Here is a 27,476-nt window from a genome sequence, read left to right on the forward strand (position 1 = left end):
CCAGCATTTTAAGAGTATTGGGAGGATAATGCCTCTACAGTGTCTCCACCTATAGCATGGGATGCCTTTAAGGCTTATATGAGACGGCGATATATCTCTGCTATAAAGGCGGTCAGGCAGGATCGTGGGGCAAATCTGCATTGGCTACAGGAGGAGGAGCAGCGCTATGAGCTGGCTCATGCTGTGACTCCCACTTCTGATACGTATTCTAGGTTATTGGAGGCGAGGAGGAACCTGGCCTTACACATCGCAGAGTTCGCTCAGACTTCATGGAAGGGGAGGGAAGGGCAATAAAAATGGTAAGCTCTTGGCCATGCTGGTGGCAGATCAGAGGGTGTAAACTAATATCCCATTCATCCATACTCCCAATGGGGAACTCTCCTCGGGCCTGGAAATAGTTTTTGACACTTTTCTCACATATTATAAAAATCTATATGCCCCTATTTCCAAATATAGCGAGGCAGAGCTGGAGCTGCTGTTATCTGATCTACATATTCCCACTCTCTTGGAGAGTGAAGAGGAGAATCTGGATAGAGATTTTACCCTAGAAGAAATGGGATCAACCATTGGTCCTTTCACTCCTCACAAGTCCTCGGGACCAGACGGTTTTCTGGCCGAGTGGTACCGGGCACACATTGGGACTCTGGGGCCCCCCGTTTGCAGGCTTTATATAAATATTGTCTTGAACAAAATGTACTACCTGATTCCCTATTGGAGGCACATGTGATTCTGCTCCCTAAGCCGGGTAAAGACTTAATGGAATGCGCATCGTATAGGCCAATTGTTCTGCTCAACATGGACCTGAAAATTCTTACCAAGATCTTGGCTGCCAGACTCTCGCAAGTTGTTTCCACACTAGTTGACATAGATCAAACAGGGTTTATACCGGGATAATCCACAGATACCAACCTTAGGAGGTTATTTGCCCATTTGCAAATCATGCATGAGAATGCGGGGGCCCGAGTTGTGGTCTCTTTGGACATGGAGAAGGCCATTGACTCGGTGGACTTCGTTGGAGGATAATGCCGTTGGGATTTTCCTGGTAGCTTTCCTTTTGCATTTTTTTGTATGTATTGTAATACATGGGCATTGCACTGGGGTTGGGGTGATGGGGTGAGGGGGGTTTTTATTTTTTGCACTTGTGGTGTGGAATGTAGTAGTATTTTGTCTTTCCCCTTTGCTTGCTTTCTTTTCTGTTTTCTTTGTAATTTTTACTTGTATGTTTAAAAATCAATAAAAATGATTTTCAAAAAAAAAAAAAAAGAAGATCGGGGTGTAAGACCCATTCCCCCGGAAACATCTGTTGACAACTCAAAGTCTGCCTGCCAGTTTTCTATTCCTGGAATGAAAACCGCTAACAAGCATGGAACAAACTTCTCTGCCCAGGATAGGATGATATCCACCTCTTTCTGGGCTGACTGACTTTTGGTGCCTCCCTGAAGGTTGATATAAGCCACAGCTGCGGCATTGTCGGATTGTACCCTGACAGCGTAACCCTGAAGTCTGGGCATTCAATACTTTAAAGCCAGATTGACTTCTCAGATTTCCGAGATATCGATGGGGAGACTTTTCAAGATCACTTCCCTTGGACAGTGGCTTCCTCAAGAACCGATCCCCAACCGGAGAGACTAACATCTGTAGTCACTACTTTCCAGACTACTGGAGGAAAGGATTTCACTTTTTCCAATGTAGAATTATTCCAGGCCTTGGGCCTGAGGTGGGTCTACTATTAGTACCGGTAACACTCCCAACACATTTAAGTTGTGAACCCAGGTGTGAGAACTGAGACAATGACCATTTCGGCATCTTTGGTTTGTTTTGTTTTATTGTATTTAGGGGATGGGAGAAGGGAATGAGTGGGATACTCCTCTGGCTCAACTAGGTACACTTTGGGACACTTGAAGAAAAATGCTTGTTGGCGCTGTCTTGATGCCAGCTGAATGCCGACCAGCGCTTTCTGACGCCTATAGATACTGTAGGACTGAAACTGTATTGGAACCTCGACTTTAATTCAGAAGATCCAGGACTGTAGAACACTTGACACCTGACACCGCTTTGGCTCAAAAGTCACTGAACGGCTCCCTCCAGCCCTGCACTGGCTGAGGTAGCTCTCTGTAGATACTTGTGCTGCTGCAACTCTCAACTTGTACACTTCCCACTGTACACTGACTCTTCATGGCCCAAACTACAGGCGCCCCCTTTCACACTTCAGGGTCCTCTACCTAGGTACCCCCTCTAATACTCCAGGCACCCCCTTTACCGCTAGCTGACTCTTGGATCCCTAGAACCTTCTCCGGAGTGGTCCCCTCTGACACTAGGCAGACCCCCAGGGGCAGTCCACAGTGCTCACGACCTTTATAGGCTTTCCTGGAACTGGACCCCTCTCTCTCTCTGCTGGTTCTCGGCAAACTGGATCCCCTCTGCTGCTCAGCTTTACACTCTCTGGATTCCCAGGCCACCACCTGGGACACCAGCTTTCTCTGACAGGAGGAGAGACAGCCATACTCTCCATCCTGGGACTCTGCTTCCCGCCAAAGATGCTGCGTCATGCGTTCCCTTCAAACTTATACCCACTCCCAGAATCCTCTGCGGCAGAATCTGTCTTCTGTTGTAGATACAAGCCTGACTGAGCCACTGATTGGATTTCCTCCACTGCCCTATGAGAATCCTCTCACAGATCCAGTGGGGAGACTCCCCTCTTAGTAACCTCACCTGGGAGACATGACAGTCCAGCTGAAATCATGGCCCTGCTGTTAAGCAGCCAAGGCCCACTATACTTTACCTAGCACCTACCTGTAGGGTGCTACACCAAATTTCTGGTTAACAACCATAAACTTAGACTTGGTACCAGAGACATGCACCAGTTTAGGGACTGGACCTTTCTGGTCCATGCTGACAGAATGTTGCTCTGTAAGGGTCTGGCATGGAATTGAGCATAGGGAATTGCTCAGAATGTGGACACCATCTTCCCTAATAACTTCATGTAAAGACGTACAGAAGGATACTTTTGTCTTCTTACGGATCAAACCAGATCCTTCAGGTCTGTGACCTTTCTTGATGGCAAGAATATCTTTACCTGTATTGTGTAGTCAAGGAAACCCAGATATTCCAGATGCTGGACCAGCTGTAATGCTGACTTTGCCAAGTTCAGGATCAAAATCAGACGTTCTAAGAACTGTACTGTTTGGAAAACATTTCGGCTTAGGGCCAAAACAGATCGATTTATTAGTAATAGATTGTCTAGATATTCTATCACTGATATCCCTTGAGAGCTTAGAATGGCCAACACTGGAGCTAGGATCTTTGTGAACACTCTTGGAGATGTGGCCAACCCGAAGGGCAGGGCCACAAACTGAAAATGACAGTTTTCTACTGCAAAGCATAAAAATCTTGATGGGCCTAAAATATAGGCACATAAAGATATGCATCCTTGATTTCTATGGATGCTAGACATTCTTCTCCCTGTAGGGAGACCATGACTGAACAAATTAACTCCATACAGAAAGTACGAATGTTCAGAAACTGGTTCAGAGCTTTGAGACCCAGAACATGTCTTACATCTCCGTTCGGCTTGGGGACTAGGAAAAGGTTTAAGTAAAAACCCCTGAATCTTTCATCCTCCGGAATCTCTGTAATCGCTCTTTGGGACCTTAGCTGGTCCAGAGCCAGAAAGAGAGATGATCTTTTTAGAGGATCTGCAGGTATGTTCGATTTTACAAACCGAGGATGCGGGAACACCCGAAATTCCAGTTTGTACCCCTGCGAGATGGTGGAAATAACCCAGTTGTCCTGAAATATTTCTATCCAGACCTTCACCTTTTAGACACTGGCGAAAAAACTGAGGTAATTCCTGTGTAGGAGGGGTTATATAGAGGGACTTCCTGTCTGATTGGTTGCCAGTGTCCATTCACCAGAAGGTGGCGTATAACTCATATGGTAATGAATATGGATCTGTGTCCTGTGATGTAAGAAAAAGAAAAAAGGTTTTGCTTTACATACATTGTAATCAGTCACTCTGCAGAGGCTGCTAAACGCTTTCTTACTGGAAAGCCCAACATCCTTTACAAACTGAGGCATGGATGTGCTCTGCAATATGTTTATTATTATCTGATAAAAGTATTTAAAATGGCATAAATATTAGTTTATAAATTTCAATGTGAAAAAAACTGTCCAAAAATTGACTTAAATCCATTCTAGTTTAAAAGCAAAACAAAATGAGAATAAAATGTGGTAAATACACCTACAACGTATCTTATTTCCTTACCATTGTCCAACAAAATTCCTACTGGACTTCCCAAAAATGTTCATTTTTTCCATAACTGTATCGTCACTTATTAGTACATTGAAAAGCTAAATACTGATTCACCTAACAAAATGGTAGTTTTTGCAGTGGTAGGTAAACCTTGCTTTAAAAACTGGTGTGTGCAAAAAATCCCCTTGCAATAATTAAAAAATAATTACACGTAAAGTCCATCTATGGAGCAATAAACAAGCATTTTCAAGGAAAGTTGGCATTTTGAATGCCTTAAAAGAAAGGGAATTTAGTGTAAATGTCCAAATAGGACTATCAATGGTGCCAACTTCGCAAGGGTAACAACAATGCAGTGATATTACTACAGAATGAAGCGTGTTGTCGCCCTATCAAAGAAGGTGCCTATCCTATGATTCTACTGGCAGGTATTTAAAAAATATTTCAGTGGGTACTTGAAGAGCCCAGTCCTTTGATCTAGCAGCCTACCTCACATATGTGATTTTATAGTTAGACTATTGTCCTATTTTAAAGTGGTTCTAAAGGCAGGTTTTTTTTTTTTTTTTACCTGAATACATTCTATACATTAAAAGGCAAAAAAAAATCTTCAGCAAGCAGCTCCCCCCCAGCCCCCCTCTTATAGTTACCTGAGCCCGATCTCGATCCAGTGATGTGGATGAGAGCAGTGGCTCTTTCGGCGCTCTCTCTCCGAAGGGTGCAGGGTCGAGCTGCGCTCTGTGTCTTATGAACACACAGAGAATGCTCAGAAGCAAGCAAGCATTAATGCCCCCATAGAAAGTGGCTGTGGGGCAGAGCCAGGAGCACCGGTGGGGGACCCAAGAAGAGGAGGATCTGGGCTGCTCTGTGCAAAACCATTGCACAGAGCAGGTAGTATGACATGCTTGGTATTTAAAATGAAATGAGCCTTTGAAATCACTAACTCCAGCCATATAATTTCTAGTTCTGGATACAGGGGGTACATTTAAAATTTCTGGAAGTTTTTTAACTTTCTGCCTGTGGCCACACCTCCTTATCCCTGTGAAGCCTAGCAAGAAATCAAGTGGGGGGGCAGACATCACCATAACAGATAAAAAAAAAGGCGGTTGTAATACTTCCTCACTCTACAGAGGTTGTACCCACTACATCCAAAAAATGTGTTAGCTGGAGTTGAGCCTTAACTGTATGATATAAATCACATTTAATGGATTCGGTCATATACAAGCAGAATTTAACATTTTATAAAGAAAGGAAAAAGGGACCATACACAGTGGATGATTACTTTTATTACAAAAACATTGGTGAAGGACTCATCCACACATTTCATTCTTATACTCTGTAATGATATAGAAGAGTCTGTGAAATAAAGAGGTATAGGATTGTGCTTCACTGGCATTTTCAGTATGGTCAGATGTCAAAAATATCTTAAAGTTATACCATGTTTCTTATCAGCCATAAATAAAACCATAGAATTTGACTCCTTTCTGCTCACTTTTAAACACTGCTCAAAAAAAATAAAAGAGGAACACTTTGAAAACACATCAGATCTCAATGGGGAAAAATCTCATGCTGGATATCTATACTGATTTGAACTGGGTAATGTGTTAGGAACATCGTTTGATGAAAATGACCACCCTACAGAGGGCTGAATTCAAAGACACCCCAAAAATCAAAGTGAAAAATGATGCAGCAGGCTAGTCCATTTTTCTGAAATGTAATTGCAGCAACTCAAAATGGTACTCAGTAGTTTTATGGCCCCTCACGTGCTTGTATGCATGCCTGACAATATTGGGGCATGCTTCTAATGAGATGACGGATGGTGTCCTGGGATATTTCCTCCCAGATCTGGACCAGGGCATCACTGAGCTCCTGAACAGACACCTGGTGGTGTCAGATGGACCAAAACATAATGTCCCAGAGGTGTTCCATTGGATTTGGGTCAGGTGGGCGTGGAGGCCATTCAATGGTATCAATTCCTTCATCCTCCAGGAACTGGCTGCATACTCTCACCACAAGAGGCCGGACAATTTCCTGCACCAGGAGGAACCCAGGACCCACTGCACCAACATAGGGTCTGACAATGGGTGCAAGGATTTCATGCCAATACCGAATGGCACTTAGGGTGCCATCGTCCAGCCTGTAGAGGTCTGTGCATCCATGCATTAATATGGCTCCCCAGACCATCATTGACCCACCCTTCAAACCGGTCATGCTGAATGATGTTACAGGTAGCATAACGTTCTCCACGGCTTCTCCAGACCCTTTTATATCTGTCACATGTGCTCAGGGTGATCCTGCTCTCATCTGTGAAAAGCACAGGGTGCCAGTGTTGGACCTGCCAATTCTGTTGTTTAATGGCAAATACCAATCGAGCTCCACAGTGATGAGCAGTGAACAGAGGGCCCAGTAGAGGACATCGGGCCCTCAGGCCACCCTCATGAAGTCTGTTTGATTGTTTGGTCAGAGACATTCACACCAGTGGCCTGCTGGAGGTCAGTTTGTAGGGCTCTGGCAGTGCTCATCCTGTTCCTCTTTGCACAAAGAAGCAGATACCTGTCCTGCTGATGGGTTAAGGACCTTCTACGGCCCTGTCCAGCTCTCCTAGAGTAAAGCCCCGTACACACGTACCGAATGTCGGCCGAACGATTGGCCGTCTTTTGTCCGGTGCTGTCCTGTTGGCTGAAAAGTGCAAAAGACTGCACACGAATTTTGTCGGCCAACAACAGCCGACTGCAGAAGTGATGTCATGTGATGGTTAACTTTCCGTGTGTTATTTCTTTTCTGAGCATGCCCAGTCTTGCTAATCGGCTGTTTGTCGGCCGAATTCTGTACTGACTGGCGAACAATCGGCCGTTCTGGTGACGGCCAATAAAAATTTTATAGCCTGACACACCCGATTCTGTTTGGCCGAAAAGTCGCTGTTAGTTGTCGCAAGCATCATACTAACAAGCCGACAATCGGCCGATCGTTCGGCGGCCGAATATTTACGGCCGACAATCGGTACGTGTGTTCGGGGCTTAACTGCCTGTCTCCTGGAATCTCCTCCATGCTCTTGAGACTGTGCTGGGAGACACAGCAAACCTTCTGGCAATGACACGTATTGATGTGCCATCCTGGAGGAGTTGGACTGCCTGTGCAACCTCTATAGGGTCCAGGTATTGCCTCATGCTACCAGTAGTGACACCAACCCTAGCCAAATGCAAAACTAGTGAAAAACAGCCAGAAAAGATGAGTAGGGAAAAAAAAGGTCACTGGCCTCCACCTGTAAAACTAATCCTGTTTTGGAGGTCTCATTGTTGCCCATCTAGTGCACCTGATATTAATTTAATCAATACCAAAGCAGCTGAAACTGATTAATAACCCCCTTTGCTACTTAACTGACCAGATCAATATCCCAGGAGTTTAATTGACTTGACGCTATACTCTGATTAAAACGTGTTCCTTACATTTTTTTGAGCAGTGTATATTTTCTCATCTTGAATTACACATTTCTCCCCTAAAGCTTGATCCACTTGAAAACAATCTAGAAGTCTGAGCAAAAGAATGATAAGAAATACATTCAGTACATCTCTGAAACACATGCACATTTCCCATGTTTCTCCTTTTTAAAAATAGGTGCATAAAAATCCCCTTCAATCTGCGGGAAATCCAGTGTACAGCTAACTTCCTGATTGAGCGGACAACACTATCTCTGCTGTACTGAAATCTCAAGAAAGTCTGGTCAGCCCCGCTTGAGTACCTCCTGCAGCCCTACCTTCTAATTATGCCATGAAGATAATTGGGGGGGGGGGGTTAATTTTTAGCATTCTGAAGTCAAACAGAAGAGAACTCAGGCAGGACTTACAACTTTGTAGCAGAGGCATTCAGTGGAATTTCAAAATAAGGGTGCTTACGATAGGCGTTAGAATTCCCTCGTGTCTCCACACAAACATTGGTGTGGGTGACAGATTCATGCATGTATTCATAACCGGTACATGAATTTGGGTCAAGCATGCGTGTGGAGGCGTACTAAAACCAGAGTGTCAATACAGACTCTCTGTCTTCGGTGTAACAGAGCTCCCTTCCTCGCTGCTGCAGCTATCACACAGACAGCACAGCGCCAAGGGGGCACCATCATGGGGAAGCCGAGAGACACAGGTTCACCATCAGGATCCATAGCCAATGGACAGCCTGCTACTGGGTATAGCATCTGTCCACTATACTGTCAATCACAAGGAAAGAGCACACCTGATGGGGAACTAGCGTCCTAGCTTCCCCATCAGGCTTCGCCCACTGTCAGCACCAACAAGAAAGGAGATAACAGCGGCAAACATGGCACTCAGCTACACAGCAGCATACAAAAACAGGCACTCTGTCTGTCTCTGTATGCTGATAGAGTTGGTCTTAATTACCTAGTTTCATTATCTAAACTTAAGGCATTTACTTTTTAATTTGGTGCAATATTAGCGCCAATTTGTAAAAGTAGTGCTAATAAGAAGTCCCTGAAACTCCAACACGTGTCTGTAAAGCTACCAAAATGGGCAGCAGGGATTTTTAGATCTGGTGCAGGCCATTGTAAAGCGTCATACTGCCCGAAAAATGTTGTTAGGGCTATTACAGGCGGTCCCTGGGTTACAAACATCCAACTTACAAAAAACTCCTACTTACAAACGGAGGGAGACAACAGGAAGTGAGAGGAAGTCTAGCCCTAGTGAGGGAAATTCACTCCTGGAAGAGTTCTCATGGGAAAAAGGTGTCTCCACCGAAGCTTTATCACCAATCCTTGTTTCCACAACAGCCCAAAATTTTCAAAATCCAATTGTCATAGGGTCAGAAAGTGAGATGAAATCTTCTGAACAGAGGCACAGACAGCAAAACAAATGGTACAGGGGTGTTAGCCCTTCCCCATGCTATCCAAAAAACATAAAAAATTATTCTTTTGGCTGGAGCTACACTTAAAAAGTGTACCTGTTCCGACTTACAAACAAATTTGACTTAAAGCAGAGTTCCGGCCTCAAATACTTTTTTTTAACTAAAAATACCCCTATAATACTAATCCATCGCCCTTTACAGAACCGCTATTCTCATACTTACACGGTGTACAGTATTGGATTTTAGTCTAAATCTTACTTTTAAAAACGCTATCTGAGCACGGCCATCTTGGATGTGGGCATCTGAAGCCGCAGTGTAATCTGTTGTGTCCTTCCTCCTGATTGCAGGGAGTGTTCTGGGAGTTCTTCCTGATTCCAGCCTCCTGGGAGTGATGACAAACAGCTCCCAGGATGCAATGCAAAGGCGGAAGTGATGTCGGTGGCCACAGAGGGGGGAGAAGGAGGAAGTACAATCAATACCTTGAAAATAAGGTAAGGGACCCCCCAAAAAAATGCCCAATTGTTGATCAGCATAGCAAGCACTCCAGGAATCATTAAAGTTGCAAAATAGGCCGGAACTCCGCTTTAAGAACAAACCTACATTCCCCATCTTGTTTGTAACCCGGGGACCGCCTGCATGAGCTCAAACTAGAAGTTAGAAGCCCACAGGATTTCTGGCAGAGCAATGTGTATTTTTCTGTACCAGCAGTGTTTTTAAAGGGATAACATATGCACATAGCGTTGAGATGAACCACATATTTTTTATTTTACTTGTTTTGCCCAGACATACCCTTTAACAGGGCAATGTAGAAACAGGTCCCTTGCTAATCACCACATAGGACCCTTTAAGCCACTCAGCATGTAGAGTAGCAGATATGTGCATCTAAACACTGTAACAAAGCTCATTCTTCTTGTATCACTCACAAACAGATGTCACCTAATCAGCAGCAGGTTTGTATCTAGGAAGCTAAAGAGAAGTGTGATCTGGATGCTGAAGAAATTTTAGTTGTATGCGTAGGTGTGATGGAAAATGATCTTGTTGTAAACAGTTTTAACCCAGCTCCACTACTCCATCTGCTAAAAAATCAAACTATAACGGATGTGAGGAGGATCTAGAATTGCATATCCTGAGCAATCTCAAGGGTTTGGTTGAAGACGAGTCTTTGTGAAAATCATAAGCCACAAATATTTCATGATCAACATCTTCTGTGTCCATGTCAGTTGGCCGCATCTTTTCTTCTTGCAACTGTACCTGGCTTTTTATTTCCTGAACGTGAAAACGTCAAGTGATTTGTGTCTTTTCTTGGTGTGTTTTTGAGGACTGGGAGCAGACTCTGCTACAATGCCTCCATACAGGCAGTTGTTGGATTCTGGGTGTTGTCCTGTACATTCCACTGGTGGGATATAACCACTGTCCCACATGCCTGACCCACACAACTTGCACAAGTCATGCAGACTGCAGGGAATTTTAGGCAGGAGACGAAACTTGTAAAGTAAACTTCTTGCCTGCAAACAAGAAGAAAAGGTAGAGGTTGTAAAAGAAACAATGAAAACACAATTCCCTTACAGGAAAAACTGAAATATTTGCAAAATCAAAAGGAGGAAAAACATGGGAAACAAGAGAAGAATAAAACCAAGGGGAAGAAATCGAGAGAAGAAGTTGAGGGATTCCAAGAACAAATTTTTGACTTCACCTTTTCATTTGACCCATGCTTAAAAATGCTACGTGTTACATAAGGAAGCTATTGTAGCAATGAATCTGCCAGCAAATATCATTTTCATTTTAAGATACGTGGCTTATTGTGGTTTGATTTGTACAGTATTATACCAAATAAAACAGATTTCCTCCAAACCCCTATCCAACCCAAACTCTCCAGGTAATAAAACAGCGTACAAGGCCACAGATGTCCAAAGCAAGAAATGAGCAAACTTAGAAGAAAGAGCAACATGATTTCAGCTAATAAATTGTGATGCAAAATTAAAGATTTCGCAACCAGTAAAACTTTGTTAGAGCCGGTTCACACTAGCGCGACTTGTCAGGCGACTTGTCAGCCTGACAAATCGCGCTCCCTTGCGGTCCATTGACCGCTACAGGACCCGTTCTAATAGGAGCGACACAAGTCGCTCCGACTTAGAAAAAGGGTTCTGTACTACTTTGGGGCGACCTCAGAGCAACTTGCATAGACTTCCATTGTGTGAAGTCCCTGCAAGTCGCTCCGAAGTCGTGGTGCAATGTAATGCACAAGTCGCCCCCGAAGTAGTAAGGAGTCGTGTCGCCTCAGTGTGAACCGGCTCTTAAAGTGAAACGAAGTCTTGTTTTTTTTTCAATAAAAATAACAAACATGTTATACTTACCTCCTCTGTGCAGTGGTTTTGCACAGAGCAGCCCAGATCCTCATCTTCTCGGGTCCCTCACTGAAGCTCCTGGCCCCTCTCTCCTATCGAGTGCCCCCACAGCAACCAGCTTGCTATGGGGGCACCAAAGCAGAGTCACAGCTCCGTGTCCATTCAGACATGGGGCCGGGGTTCAGCCCTGCCCCCTCTCTCTTCTCATTGGCTAACTGACTTTGATTGACAGTAGCAGGAGCCAATGGCCCCACTGCTGTGTCTCAGCTAATCAGGAGGGAGAGTCCCAGACAGACGAGGCACTCGTGGACATTGCTGGAGCGGGTTAAGATAAGTATTAAGAGTGGCTTCTGCACACAGAAAATGGATTTTTGTAAAATCTTACCGTAAAATCCTTTTCTCTTAGCTCATTGACAGACGTAGTCCTCGGTGATACAGCACCTTCGGGTTTATGTTGCCTCCACAGGAGTAGGACTAGACAGGAAATAAAATGCTCTGGCCACACCTTAGGGGCAGTCCCAGAGGGTATATCCTTTCTCTCTCTGCCTCAGCAAATCAGTTATGTCATAAAAGCAGTCTTTAGAGAATTTAACCCAACCCAACTCAAAAAAACAGAGGGGCGGGTACTACGTCTGTCAATGAGCTAAGAGAAAAGGATTTTACGGTAAGATTTTACAAAAATCCATTTTTCTCTATCGCTCATTGACAGTTGTAGTCCTCGGTGATACAGCACCTTCGGGAAGTCCCAGAGCAGTATCACAAATGAGGGGTGGGAAAAATGGAAATCAAATCCAATCTAGAAGGCCCAACCGGTGCCAACTAGAAGTTTTACAATGCTCATCCTTAATGATGAGACTCAACAAAAAAATTTTCAAACAGAAAAAAACCCTCGAGGTAGACCACCGGTCTCCTCAAATAGCGGCCTGCAAAACCTTGCGGCCAAATGAGGCATCTGCCGATGCCATCACATCAATTTTATAAAATTTTGTAAAGGTATGTACCGACGACCAGGTGGCCGCCTTACATACCTGGACCACTGACGCCTGATGGCGAAAGGCCCAGGAAGTACTGAGCACTCGAGTGGAGTGCGCCCTAACAGGGAACGGAGGGCTCTGACCCTTAATAGAATAAGCCTGTACCACCGTCTGTCTAATCCATTTGGCAATAGTCACGGCAGATGCAGGCAACCCCTTTCTGGGGCCATCCGTGATCACAAAAAGTGAATCCGTCTTACGGAACGATTCCGTAGCCTTCAGGTATACCCTGATTGCCCGAACCACATCCAAGGAATGCAACGCATGTTCCCGATGATGATTGGGCTGAGGACACAAGGAAGGTAGTACAATATCTTCATTCAGATGAAAATCTGAAACCACCTTAGGAAGAAAGGATGGCTTAGGATGGAGTACTACCTTATCCCTATGAATCACCAAGTATGGGGACTGGCATGATAAAGCAGCCAGTTCTGACACCCTGCGTGCAGAAGTGATAGCCACCAAGAAGGCCACCTTCTGGGATAAAGTAAGCAAGGGAATCTCCCTGATGTTTTCAAAAGGAGGTTTCTGTAGAACCGACAAAACCAAATTAAGATCCCAGGGCGGTAAGGGCGCGCGGACTGGTGGAGCCAGGTGCCGCACCCCCTGGATGAAATTCCGCACCAAGGACTTGGTAGCTAAAGGTTTCTGAAAGAAGATTGCTAATGCTGAAACTTGACCCTTGATGGTGCTCAAGGCTAGCTTCTGCTCAACACCTTTTTGCAAAAAGGCCAATATTCGAGTCACCGAATAGGTACGTGGAGGAAATCCTAAAGATTCGCACCACGCGATATAAGTCTTCCATGTGTGATAATAGACCTTGCTGGAAGTCGCTTTCCTTGCTTTAATAAGGGTAGGAATGACTGAAGCTGACAACCCTCTGTCCTTCAGTACTTGGGTCTCAATGGCCAGGCCATTAAAACCAGCGACTGTAAAGCACAATGGTAGATTGGTCCTCGAGACCGCAGACACTCCCTGAGACGCAGTTCCCACGGAACGTCCGCGACTAGCAAGTTCAAGTCAGCCAGGCCGGCTTGGCGAGGCCAGCCTAGAACTTCTAGGACCACTGGCACTGACGGGATTTGAACCAGGCGTCCCTAGAGCTATCTGGCCCCGACCATCCGAGAAAGTCTGGTCGTTCTCTGTTCCCACACATTTATCCGACACCTGATTCCTATCAGGAACGGTGATCTCTCCTGGTTGAATCTCAGGGACCGAAGTCACCCGGCTAGAGGCTTCTTGGTCTGTCTGGTCAACCAGATCCGATTCCTGTGGGAAATTGAGACTAATCTTAGGAAAAGGTAAAGTAAAAGATCTGTTCAGGGAACGGTGACTACCGCTCCCTGTAGCACTTAAATGTTGGAAGGGAAGAATCGCACCGGTAGTAGTAGTCGATACTCGATCTAATGTCCTGAATACCGGTGAAAACATCCCCCCACCCTCAAACCGGGTGGGGGCGCACCTTCAGGCTGTGTAATCCTTTGCTTCGGGTTTGGCTGAGTCGGTCCTCTGTTTGTCCGACCAGCCTTTCTTGAACCCTCCTGGAGGAGTCTTGCCTTTCCCGCTTGTTCCAGCCGGGCGTGCGAACCCTTTATGGGCGGTAAAGAAAGGTCCTCGCTTGTTGCGAGGTCCCTTAGCTTTAGCAGCCTGTGGCAAGAAAGTGCTCTTGCCCCCAGTGGCATCTTTAATGATTTCATCTAGGGTGGCCCCAAATAGGCGATTCCCCTGAAAAGGGAGATTCGTCAAGGTCTTTTTGGAACCTAGGTCAGCTGACCAGCATTTTAACCACAGCACACGTCTGAGGATTACCGCTGACATAGATGCATGCCCTATTAGGGGAGTAGTGTCCAAGGCTGCGTCACAGATAAACTGTAGCCCTTGTATAATCTGTTCCATCAAATCAGATGTTCCCTGGGGAATATCTTTTCCCCTAAGGTCTTGGCGTACCAATCTCGCCCATTCCGTAAGTGTCTGGGAAACTAGACCAATAACAATTACTGGTCTAAATGCTGACCCTATCAAAGAGAAGATAGTGCGGGACTCTGCTTCCATCTTCCGATCCACCGGATCCTTAAAGGACGAAGTGTCCTCCACTGGGATAACCGTGGCTTTATTCAGCCTGGAAATAGGTGGATCCACCACTGGTGGTACCGTCCATTTCTTAATGAGGGATTCCTCAAACGGATAGCGTCTAGCAATACGCTTGGAAATAGTAAAGGTACATTTAGAATGCTCCCATTCTCCTTTAATTTTATTACCAAAACACTTGGGTACAGGAAAAACCTTCACCGTTTTGATGGGCTTGTTAGTACCAAAGGGAATCTCTGTTTCAGTTGCCTCTGCCAGTAAAACCTCAAGTCTTAAGGTTTCCCGCACCGCCACAACTAGTGCGTCCACCAATGCTTCTTCCTGAATTATGGCGGAAGAATGCACGTCCTCCTCACTGTCTGAGGGAGCTTTACCTGAGATAACAGCCCTTGCAGAGGAACCTGCAGCTGCAGTGACCATCTCTAAATCTGAGTCAGAGGTGTCAGATAATATAGGGGTAGGCGGGGGTCGCTTTCTTGACCCCCGTCCCTGACAGGCCGCCTCCACCCGAGCCACCATAGACTCCAAAACTGCTGTAAATGCATCCATGCTCTGTGCACCGGCGGGTCCCGAGGCCCCCTCGAGGGAAACAGGTGGGGGTACTTGTGTGGCAGGGTCCATGATTATTCCAGTAACTACCCGGAAACTTCAATCCAACTTAAATAAAAAACTTTTTTTTTTTTTTTTTTTCCAGACCCCCAGCGCCACAAAAGCCCCTCAGTGTTACCTGCTAGGGATCCCTATCGAGCGAGAGAGAGAGAGAGATAGACCCCCAGGCTCACCACTTGATGCTCAGAGTTCACTTGCAACAGGTTACAGCGCTGTGTCCACAAACAGGAAGTCTTTTGGCTGGCTGCCCAGGAAGAAAGGAGGCGGCTCCGCCCCTCTGCATGCCTTCCGGCGCCTCCCCTAGCTCCACGAGGTGTTGGAGTCACCTCAAACATGGCCGCCCCCATGCTGCAGACACGAGGCTACGCCAAAATGGCGGCATCGTGCGATCTACGGCGGTTTGCACAGCATAGCGGCGTCCTGCAGTCACTAGGCATCGCAAAACCTTTCTCTCATGGAGATCAGCTTGACCGGCGGTACCGAACCCTGGCAGAACCGCATGGCCGTCGGGAGACCTGCTTCAGCTGGAGGAATGACCTGGCAAGCCGCATCCCTGTCCTGTGACTTCTGACAGGTAGGATACTTCTTGTAACACAGTAAGCTTCCAGTGCTGCCACATATTACAATCATTTAAACATACTTTGTAATTAGATTGTCAGCTCCCAAACCAAGCCTGCTGGCTTTTTGTACACAAAAATCACACTCAATTAGGGGGATCTGTGACATGTTATAGGATAGAGGGGAACCCATCCTTCCCATTACAGAGAGGGGCCCGCGTTCACCACAAGACCCGTCAGGGGAAAAGGGGGAACATACTACTCACCATACCGGAACCAGGCGGCACCAACTCCTGACAGTACCCCTCTCCACCGGGGCGGGAGGGCTGTCGACCAATACGGACGCCGTGACTCATGGTCCTTGGCGTTTCAGCGAGACGTTTAACTCGCGGGGTCAGTCCCCCAGTGGGACTATGTCGCGGCCGACCCAGCGCGGAGCTATGGCCTGCACGCGCTCGTAGGCTGAACTGGGGTGACCACCGGATCTCAACATCCAGCCCGTCGCCCAGTTCAGCTTTCTTGCTTGAAGATCTCACAGGAACACTGGAGAAAAAAAGCTGTCTAAAATATTTTTCTAAGAAAAAAATCCTGCCAGGACCGAAGATCCCAGCAAGGTATCTAGGTCCTTACTCCTAACTAGACAGAAAAAAACTGATTTGCTGAGGCAGAGAGAGAGAGGATATACCCTCTGGGACTGCCCCTAAGGTGTGGCCAGAGCATTTTATTTCCTGTCTAGTCCTACTCCTGTGGAGGCAACATAAACCCGAAGGTGCTGTATCACCGAGGACTACGTCTGTCAATGAGCTAATAGAAAAAGACTTTTTATCTTAATTCATAGAATGCATTAAGATAAAAAAAACCTTCTGCCTTTAAAGCTGAAACCCTCAATTTCCCTTATTAAACGACTTAGGCAATATTTTATTTAAAAAAAAAAAAAAAAAAATCTGTTTTATTTCTTCATTTAAGGGGCAATCTTTTGTATTATTATGGCAGTTTTAATGCTTTTGGCCAAAATGGTGATTTTTACTTAAATTTCATTTTTCCCTAGTTCTTAGGTAAACAAGTTTGTTTTTATTGAGCTATACACTATTACCAAAAGTATTGGGACGCCTGCCTTTACACGCACATGAACTTTATTGGCATCCCAGTCTTAGTCAGTAGGGTTCACAACTGAGTTGGCCCACCCTTTGCAGTTATAACAGCTTCAACTCTTCTGGGAAGGCTGTGCACAAGGTTTAGGAGTGTGTCTATGGGAATGTTTGACCATTCTTCTAGAAGTGCATTTGTAAGGTCAGGCACTGATGTGGACGAGAAGGCCTGGCTTTCAGTCTCTGCTCTAATTCATACCAAAGGTGTTCTATTGGGTTAAAGTCAGGGCAGGCCAGTCAAGTTCCTCCACCCCATACTCACTTGTTTGTGCAGTGGTGCGCAGTCATGTTTGTAACCGGAATGGCCATCCCCAAACTGTTCCCACAAAGTTGGGAGCATGAAATTGTCCAAAATATCTTGGTATGTGGACACCTTTAAAAGTTCCCATCACTGGAACTAAGGGGCCAAGCCCAACCCCTGAAAAACAACCCCACACCATAATCCCCATTCCAGTGCACAAGCAAGGTCCATAAAGACATGGATGAGCGAGTTTGGGGTGGAGGAACTTGGCTGGCCTGCACAGAGTCCTGACCCCAACCTGATAGAACACCTTTTGGATGAATTAGAGCGGAGACTGTGAGCCAGGCCTTCTCGTTCACATCGGTGCCTGAGGCTGATGGGCAGAGTGGAGGTGCAAGTAGAGTTAGGTAAGAGTAGCAGTGCAAGTCCTATGATACAGCTCTGAAGACTGGAAGATGACAGAGAAGACAAGGGTGTCCCTAATCTGTCCCTCCTTGAACAGGAACCTTTTTTCTAGGGAAAATTCACTTTCCCTGATAAGCGTGGTTCCACACCCTACTCTAGCCACTTGCAAATGCACACCAAATACAGCGGGGCACTGCTATATATAAGCATTTCAAACGCTAAAGATGGCCACCGAGTGTCCAGTTGGACCACTTCTTCCCTGGTGACACCTACGGAATCTGCAGAAGAACTATGTTCCTCTCATCCTCCACTCCCTCTGTACAGTGACTAGTAACACCTTACTACAGAAGGGAGGGTAAACTGCACCTGCATACATTAATGGTTAGTTACCTAGCACTTCTCAGCTATGTTCAATGTGACACCAATCTCAGGAAATAATAAACAGCAATTAGTATTTGATAGAATCTAACAAAACAAGCAGGGTGTAGCTAAGTTTAGTTTTAAAAGTGCTTTATTACAAAAAAAGTGATAAAAAAAATTTCCACTCACAAACATAAGGAGGAACATGGCATGTTGGAAACTAGATGCTTTTCTATTACATCAAGGTCCAGCACAGCAGATGGGTACAGCTGGCATAAATCACTGCTCTGAGGCAGCTTCAAACACATGCAACTCAGATGCAGCAAGGAACAGTCAGAGACATCACAGGTGGAATTCCAAACATGGCTACGTCTTTCAGGGGATGCACCCATTATCAAGCCTGTCTGTTAGCATTCACTATGTGCTATTTATACAATGGCAGAGGGCTGCCTGGGAAGGAGATAGAGACGGAGCGGGATATTTGACATGTAAACCGAGAGGAAAAACAGAGAATGGGGCAGAGACGATAAGACTCAAGGGTGGAGTGATAAATCTTTTACTGCGCAAATACAAAAAATGAATAAAATAAAATAAAATTATAAACCTTTACTAAAGTGGAACATAATGAATGGCTACATAGTTTTCGAGGTTGAATAAAGACAACAGTCCATCCAGTTTAACCTGTGCAGGTGTGTGTGTGTGTCAGTGATGTGATCATTTCCCATATCCCTGAATGTTGTGATCTATTAGATGCACGTCCAAGAGTCTTTTAAAAGTAGCCATACTCCCCACAGTCCCCACCAATTGTGGAAGAGAGTTCCACATTCTCACCGCCCTTACAGTGAAAAACCCCTTAAGGTTAAAACGCTTCTCCTCTAATCTCATTGTGTGGCCACAAGTCCTCTTACATTCCCTGAGTCTAAATAGTTTATTTCCTATGCTGGGATCACCATTGAGGTATTTGTAAACTGCTATCAACTCCTCTCTCAGGCGTCTCTTCTCCAGGGAGAACATATTAAGCGCTTGTAATCGCTCCTCATAACTATGGCCCTCCAATCCCTTTATTAGTTTAGTTGCCCTTCTTTGGACTCTCTCCAGTTCCAACACATCTTTTCTGAGGACTGGCGACCAGAACTGGACGGAATACTCCAGATGCGGTCGGACCAGAGTTTTATAAAGTGGAAGGATTATAGTCTTATCTCTGGAATACATCCCTTTCTTTATGCATGCTAATATTCTGCTGGCTTTGGCAGCTGCAGCTTGAGATTGCATGCTATTGCCTAGTCTATCATCAACCAAGACTCCCAGATCTTTCTCCTAACATTCAACTATATGCCCCAAAATAATGTGTGTGTATATATATATATATATATATATATATATATATATATATCTCTAAATGTACAAAAATGAATGCATGAAAGCGCCTATATTGTACTTTATGAGTCCTGTATGAACACGTATATTCCCTATTCCACACCACCTCATTCTGTTCACTGTTCTGTACATTTTCAATTACACATCAAACTTTACATTCCCTATTGCACACCACCTCATTCTGTACAATGCCCTTTACATTGCCTTTTTCATACGGTCTTTTTCTGTACACTGAGCTGTACATTCCCTAGGCCACACCCCCTTATTCAAAACATGACTCTGTGCATTCCATTTTGCACATAGCCTCATTCTGTACACTGCTTATTTCCACACCGCATCATTCTAAACACTGCTCTGTACATTCCCTTTTCCACATGGCCTTATTCTGTACACTGCTCTGTACATCCCCTATTCCACACCACATTATTCTAAACACTGCTCTGTACATTCCCTATTCCACACCACATTATTCTAAACACTGCTCTGTACATCCCCTATTCCACACCACATTATTCTAAACACTGCTCTGTACATTCCCTATTCCACACCACATTATTCTAAACACTGCTCTGTACATTCCCTATTCCACACCACATTATTCTAAACACTGCTCTGTACATCCCCTATTCCACACCACATTATTCTAAACACTGCTCTTTACATTCCCTATTCCACACCACATTATTCTAAACACTGCTCTGTACATCCCCTATTCCACACCACATTATTCTAAACACTGCTCTGTACATTCCCTATTCCACACCACATTATTCTAAACACTGCTCTGTACATTCCCTATTCCACACCACATTATTCTAAACACTGCTCTTTACATTCCCCTATTCCACACCACATTATTCTAAACACTGCTCTGTACATTCCCTATTCCACACCACATTATTCTAAACACTGCTCTTTACATTCCCTATTCCACACCACATTATTCTAAACACTGCTCTGTACATTCCCCTATTCCACACCACATTATTCTAAACACTGCTCTGTACATTCCCCTATTCCACACCACATTATTCTAAACACTGCTCTGTACATTCGGTATTCCACACCACATTATTCTAAACACTGCTCTGTACATTCCCTATTCCACACCACATTATTCTAAACACTGCTCTGTACATTCCCTATTCCCCACCACATTATTCTAAACACTGCTCTGTACATTCGGTATTCCACACCACATTATTCTAAACACTGCTCTGTACATTCCCTATTCCACACCACATTATTCTAAACACTGCTCTGTACATTCCCTATTCCCCACCACATTATTCTAAACACTGCTCTGTACATTCGGTATTCCACACCACATTATTCTAAACACTGCTCTGTACATTCCCTATTCCACACCACATTATTCTAAACACTGCTCTGTACATTCGGTATTCCACACCACATTATTCTAAACACTGCTCTGTACATTCCCTATTCCACACCACATTATTCTAAACACTGCTCTGTACATTCCCCTATTCCACACCACATTATTCTAAACACTGCTCTGTACACTCCCCCATTCCACACCACATTATTCTAAACACTGCTCTGTACATTACATTCCCTATTCCACACATTATTCTAAACACTGCTCTGTACATTCCCTATTCCACACCACATTATTCTAAACACTGCTCTGTACATTCCCTATTCCACACCACATTATTCTAAACACTGCTCTGTACATTCCCTATTCCACACCACATTATTCTAAACACTGCTCTGTACATTCCCCTATTCCACACCACATTATTCTAAACACTGCTCTGTACATTCGGTATTCCACACCACATTATTCTAAACACTGCTCTGTACATCCCCTATTCCACACCACATTATTCTAAACACTGCTCTGTACATCCCCTATTCCACACCACATTATTCTAAACACTGCTCTGTACATCCCCTATTCCACACCACATTATTCTAAACACTGCTCTTTACATTCCCCTATTCCACACCACATTATTCTAAACACTGCTCTGTACATTCCCTATTCCACACCACATTATTCTAAACACTGCTCTTTACATTCCCTATTCCACACCACATTATTCTAAACACTGCTCTGTACATTCCCTATTCCACACCACATTATTCTAAACACTGCTCTGTACATTCCCTATTCCACACCACATTATTCTAAACACTGCTCTGTACATTCCCCTATTCCACACCACATTATTCTAAACACTGCTCTGTACATTCCCTATTCCACACCACATTATTCTAAACACTGCTCTGTACATCCCCTATTCCACACCACATTATTATAAACACTGCTCTGTACATTCCCTATTCCACACCACATTATTCTAAACACTGCTCTGTACATTCCCTATTCCACACCACATTATTCTAAACACTGCTCTGTACATTACATTCCCTATTCCACACTGCCTCATTCTGTATGCTCCTATTTCTTACTGACTTATTCTATACAATGTTCTGTACATCCCCTATTTAACGCTTCCTTATTCTGTACATTCCCTGTTCCACACTGCCTCATTCTGTATGCTCCTATTTCTTACTGACTTATTCTATACAATGTTCTGTACATCCCCTATTCTACGCTTCCTTATTCTGTACATTCCCTGTTCCACACTGCCTCATTCTGTATGCTCCTATTTCTTACTGATTTCTGCTTTTGATAAATGGCATATGTTATGCCATATGTTCCCTATTTGGTTTTATTTTCCCCAGGCTAAAAGCTCCCAATCCTTCCTATTATTTTCCTCCCACTGACCCATCTGATGGGGCTTATTTTACCATCACTTTATACCTCATACTCATTGAGTTGGGGGGTATCTGGGGACCGCCTTATTTTCAAAGGGGGCTTTTAATGAGCACCTCCATCTGCAGACCCTCACAACCACCAGCTATTGTTGTGGCCCCTGTCATCATTAACAAGGAGAAAACGTGCTTTGCCAGAGGGGTGCCCTTTCCATCTTGAGGGCATGTGGCCTGATAAGAATCAGGAGGGTGGTGGGTGCATGCTTGTCTTCTCCCTTTAAATCTATACCAGGTACAAAGGGTATAGTATATATTTTGAGAGGGACTATATGCAATTTGTATTCCATTCATGCTGTAGGATGGGCTACATCAAAAGTGAATGTTATTAAAAAAAAAAATATGATAATTTAAATTGCCGGCCAAAAAAATGTCTGTGCTGTACATAACAGAGATGCGCCCTTTTACAGGCAGGATAAGCATACCCCCAGGAATGCTATTTAAAGGAATTGAAAGTGTCATTAAACCCACCTTATTAAAAACTATCAATAAATCCTGTATAGCATGTTGTTCTTACTTGGTCACAATGGGATTCGTTTTCTGTATTCTGCAAAAAACGTGGTTGATGCCGCCGTTCTCTATCTCCCCCTTCAGTCCATATCCCCACTGTAGTTGGGGATTTTGCCGAGCAGCGTTGGCAGCATTGCATACTAGCACAATTTGTGACACTTACCACCAAACAAAGCCCCTCTCATCCCCGCAGGAGGGTGCATCCAGCTTCGCCCCTCTATCTTCTGGGTCTGCGGACTTTGGCTATGTGACTGGCCGGAGCTGCATGATGTCAATCCCGCGCACGTGCGCGGGAGCTGCCGGTCACGGCACAGGGCTCCGAAGAAGCAGAGCAGGTGGCCATTCCTTCAGAGCGCATCCGCCGATGACATCATTGGCGTAGTATACAGTAAGTATCTCCTAAACGGTACATGTTTAGGAGATATTTACAGTACCTATAGGTAAGCCTTATCATAGGAACACCTATAGGTACAAACATTAGAGAGAAGTTTACTTCCTCTTTAAAGATTTAGAAAAGATCTGTAAAGAAGAGTGGACCAAAACCCCTCCTGAGATGTGTGCAAACCTGGTAACCAACTACAAGAAACATCCGACCTCTGTGCTTGCCAACAAGGGATTCTCCAGCAAGTGCTAAATCGTGATTTGCTTGGGGATCTAATATATTTTTTTCACTCACTGAACTGAAACTCAATTTCGAAAATTTGTATCATGTGTTTTTTCTGGATCTGTGGTTGATATTCTGTCTCTATCATTTAAAATACACCTATGATAACAATTATAGACCCTTTATTTTTTTTAAGTGGGCAAACTTACAAAATCTGCAGGGGATCAAATATTTATTTTTCCCACTGAATATCTATTAAGAAAAAGTACTTTATTTTTTATACGGTGCCATCATCCACATACAGGAATAGAAGGGGTAATGGAAATGAAACAGTGTGTGTGGACAGTTATAAAGCTTGATTGTTGAAAGAGCTTTACTTATTACACAACATGGGAAATGAGGCTCCAATTCCACATAGACCAATTTACTGTGGTTTTATTTTAGTAAGGCTGTGTATCTGTGATCACACTGTTTAGCATACACACAATGCACTAGGTGGTTAGTTGGATGGTTGTCTCATTGAGTTCCCGAAGTTCGAACGTTCGGCCAGTAGTTTATAATTAGTTACTGTCCTGCCTTATATACTAGTTAAAGTGTGTTGGGGGCCTCAAAGCAGACCTAACCTGCGTATTATGGTCTTCAATAATCTCTATTAAGCCCCATGTTTGTATGTTTCCTATATAACATGCTCAGATCGTGCGAAGATTGTTGATTGCTCTATGAAATAATCTTTTTTCCTTGTTTACTAAAAACAATTAATAAAAACTATTAAACCAGAAACAGTGATTGTTTAGTATCACTTTAATTTAAATGTGAAAGGCATTTTTAATGTTCCACTTAAAGCGTGTTCCGGGCACAAAATCGATATTTTTTTTTTGTGCCCCTCCGCTAGTTCTGCATCACCTGAAAAGGAATTTGATAGTTAGGTTTTTTTTTTTTTAAAACTCACCTTGTAATTGAAGATCGTAAATACTCACCTCAGGGTACTTCCTCCCTCAGCGCCGCGGCTCCGCTGCCACTTCCTGTCTCGCGATGATTCCTGGGAGCTGAACGTCATCGCTCCCAGGAATCAATGCGACGGCACCGGCCCCGCTCGTCACTTCCGGGCGACGCACCGGAAGTGACGAGAGGGGCCGGTGCGGCGCATTCTGGGAGAAGAAGACGCGGAAGAAGACGCAGAAGAGGACCGCGCCGGCATCAGCTGCCCACAAGAGAGATGGAAACGCTGTGGAAGAAATTTTATAAGTGAGTATTTCTTCTTGCAGGTAAGTGCGAACCGGGACAGATCAGAGGCTAGCCATTGTGGAATGTGCTAGCCCTGACTGTCCCGGGGGTATGTTTGTTAAAAAATGACTTCTGTGCCCGGAACTCCGCTTTAAGGCATTAAAAAAAAAATAAATCACTGCTCCAGGCAGAATGGAAATGTTCTAAATGTTTTTGCATTGGCATATGTTCCCCCAGGGCAGTGTGTGTGACCCCCCCCCCCCCCCCCACTGCCTCCCTACATGATTTTGTTTACACCCCCATGCCTATTAGCACAAAAAAAGGCATTTTCAGCGCCCACTGATTTAAAGTGGATGTAAACCCCCATCTCTGGCTTGTAATAAGGCCTACCTATATGTACTGTAAATATCGCCTAATCTTGCAACGTTTAGGAGATATTTACTATATATTGTGCTGATGGTGTCATTGTGCATGTGCACTAAAGGAATGGCCACCCGTGCCGTTTCTTCAGAGCCCTGTGCCATGATTGGCAGCTCCCACGCACATGCGGCTCCGGCCTGTAGCACAGCGGGAGACCGTGGACCCGGAAGAAAGACAGGGGAAGATGGATGTGGCAAGGATGATGAGGGCTTCTTTTGGAGGTAAGTGTCACGTAATGTGCTAATATGTGATGCATACTAGCACATTATGCCTTTACTTTTCAGGTAAATAAAAAAAAAAAAACACTGACTTTACTTCCTCTCTAAATGGGGTTTGGGTTCGGCATCCAAAGTTCTTTGAAGTTCGTGGAACTCCGCTTAAATCAAACTCTCATCCATAACACCAATGATGGAACTTATTTTATTTTACTGACACCAAGAATGTGACTCATTTTCCTCTCCACTAACACTGATGAAGGGTCCTTTTTACATCCGCTTCCACTCCCACTTTCTTCAGTGTACACCGAGGACCTATTTTGTTGTAAACATGGTAAGCTAGGGGCAAAGGTGTGTCAGTACAAGCTATAAGCTCTAGCCATGCACCCTAATGGACATGCCCCCAAACATTCAACGGATGGTTTCCTTTAGTGTATAAGTGTCCCTTCCCTCCTGATTACTTATAAATGTCAATATCCATCTACAATTGTGTTCAAAATAATAGTAGTTCGACATCACTAACCAGATTAATCACTGTTTTTGATATAAATTATATTTCTACATAGCAAATAATTTACTAGTAAGTACAGTGGGTACGGAAAGTATTCAGACCCCCTTAAATTTTTCACTCTTTGTTATATTGCAGCCATTTGCTAAAATCATTTAAGTTCATTCTTCTTCCTCATGAATGTACACATAGCACCCCATACTGACAGAAAAACACAGAATTGTTGACATTGTTGCAGATTTATTAAAAAAGAAAAACTGAAATATCACATGGTCCTAAGTATTCAGACCCTTTGCTGTGACACTCATATATTTAACTCAGGTGCTTTCCATTTCTTCTGATCATCCTTGAGATGGTTCTACACCTTCATTTGAGTCCAGCTGTGTTTGATTATACTGATTGGACTTGATTAGGAAAGCCACACACCTGTCTATATAAGACCTTCCAGATCACAATGCATGTCAGAGCAAATGAGAATCATGAGGTCAAAGGAACTGCCTGAAGAGCTCAGAGACAGAATTGTGGCAAGGCACAGATCTGGCCAAGGTTACAAAAAGATTTCTGCTGCACTTAAGGTTCCTAAGAGCACAGTGGCCTCCATAATCCTCAAATGGAAGACGTTTGGGACGACCAGAACCCTTCCTAGAGCTGGCCGTCCGGCCAAACTGAGCTATCGGGGGAGAAGAGCCTTGGTGAGAGAGGTAAAGAAGAACCCAAAGATCACTGTGGCTGAGCTCCAGAGATGCAGTCAGGAGATGGGAGAAAGTTGTAGAAAGTCAACCATCACTGCAGCCCTCCACCAGTCGGGGCTTTATGGCAGAGTGGCCCGACGGAAGCCTCTCCTCAGTGTAAGACACATGAAAGCCCGCATGGAGTTTGCTAAAAAACACCTGAAGGACTATAAAATTATGAAATAATATTCTCTGGTCTGATGAGACCAAAATAGAACTTTTTGGCCTTAATTCTAAGCGGTATGTGTGGAGAAAACCAGGCACTGCTCATCACCTGTCCAATACAGTCCCAACAGTGAAGCATGGTGGTGGCAGCATCATGCTGTGGGGGTGTTTTTCAGCTGCAGGGACAGGACGACTGGTTGCAATCGAGGGAAAGATGAATGCGGCCAAGTACAGGGATATTCTGGACAAAAACCTTCTCCGGAGTGCTCTGGACCTCAGACTGGGCCAAAGGTTTACCTTCCAACAAGACAATGACCATAAGCACACAGCTAAAATAACGAAGGAGTGGCTTCACAACAACTCCGTGACTGTTCTTGAATGGCCCAGCCAGAGCCCTGACTTAAACCCAATTGAGCATCTCTGGAGAGACCTAAAAATGGCTGTCCACCAACGTTTACCATCCAACCTGACAGAACTGGAGAGGATCTGCAAGGAGGAATGGCAGAGGATCCCCAAATCCAGGTGTGAAAGACTTGTTGCATCTTTCCCAAAAAGACTCCTGGCTGTATTAGATCAAAAGGGGGCTTCTACTAAATACTGAGCAAAGGGTCTGAATACTTAGGACCATGTGATATTTCAGTTTTTCTTTTTTAATAAATCTGCAACAATGTCAACAATTCTGTGTTTTTCTGTCAATATGGGGAGCTATGTGTACATTCATGAGGAAGAAGAATGAACTTAAATGATTTTAGCAAATGGCTGCAATATAACAAAGAGTGAAAAATTTAAGGGGGTCTGAATACTTTCCGTACCCACTGAATAGTGGAGTAATAGAAAACCAACAGACCCAACAGTCATGATATGAATGCTGCCGATTCTGTGTAAATGAATCATTAATTGAAAGGGGCGTGTTCAAAATAATAGCAGTGTGGAGTTCAATTAGTGATGTCAGTCAGTCTGTGAAAAAAATAGGTGTCAAACGGATGGCCCTTATTTAACCACTTCTCCATAATAGATTTATAGCTACAGGGCG

General features: G+C 44.3%; 1 protein-coding gene across 3 annotated transcripts in view; it reads right to left on the reverse strand.

Annotated features, from left to right (window-relative positions):
* Positions 1–9,742: 9,742 nt before the first annotated feature.
* Positions 9,743–27,476, reverse strand: part of TBC1D16 (TBC1 domain family member 16) — a 267,299-nt gene continuing 249,565 nt past the window's right edge. For all 3 annotated transcript variants that reach the window (XM_082271734.1, XM_082271733.1, XM_082271735.1), the window contains one exon: positions 9,743–10,602. In XM_082271734.1, coding sequence (XP_082127860.1) covers positions 10,357–10,602 — 246 coding nt within the window. In that variant the 3' untranslated portion in view covers positions 9,743–10,356. The remainder of the gene's footprint in view (positions 10,603–27,476) is intronic.

This window comes from Pelophylax lessonae (genome assembly GCF_965119305.1).
Source record: "Pelophylax lessonae genome assembly, chromosome: 11".
In the NCBI taxonomy this organism is placed as follows: domain Eukaryota; kingdom Metazoa; phylum Chordata; class Amphibia; order Anura; family Ranidae; genus Pelophylax; species Pelophylax lessonae.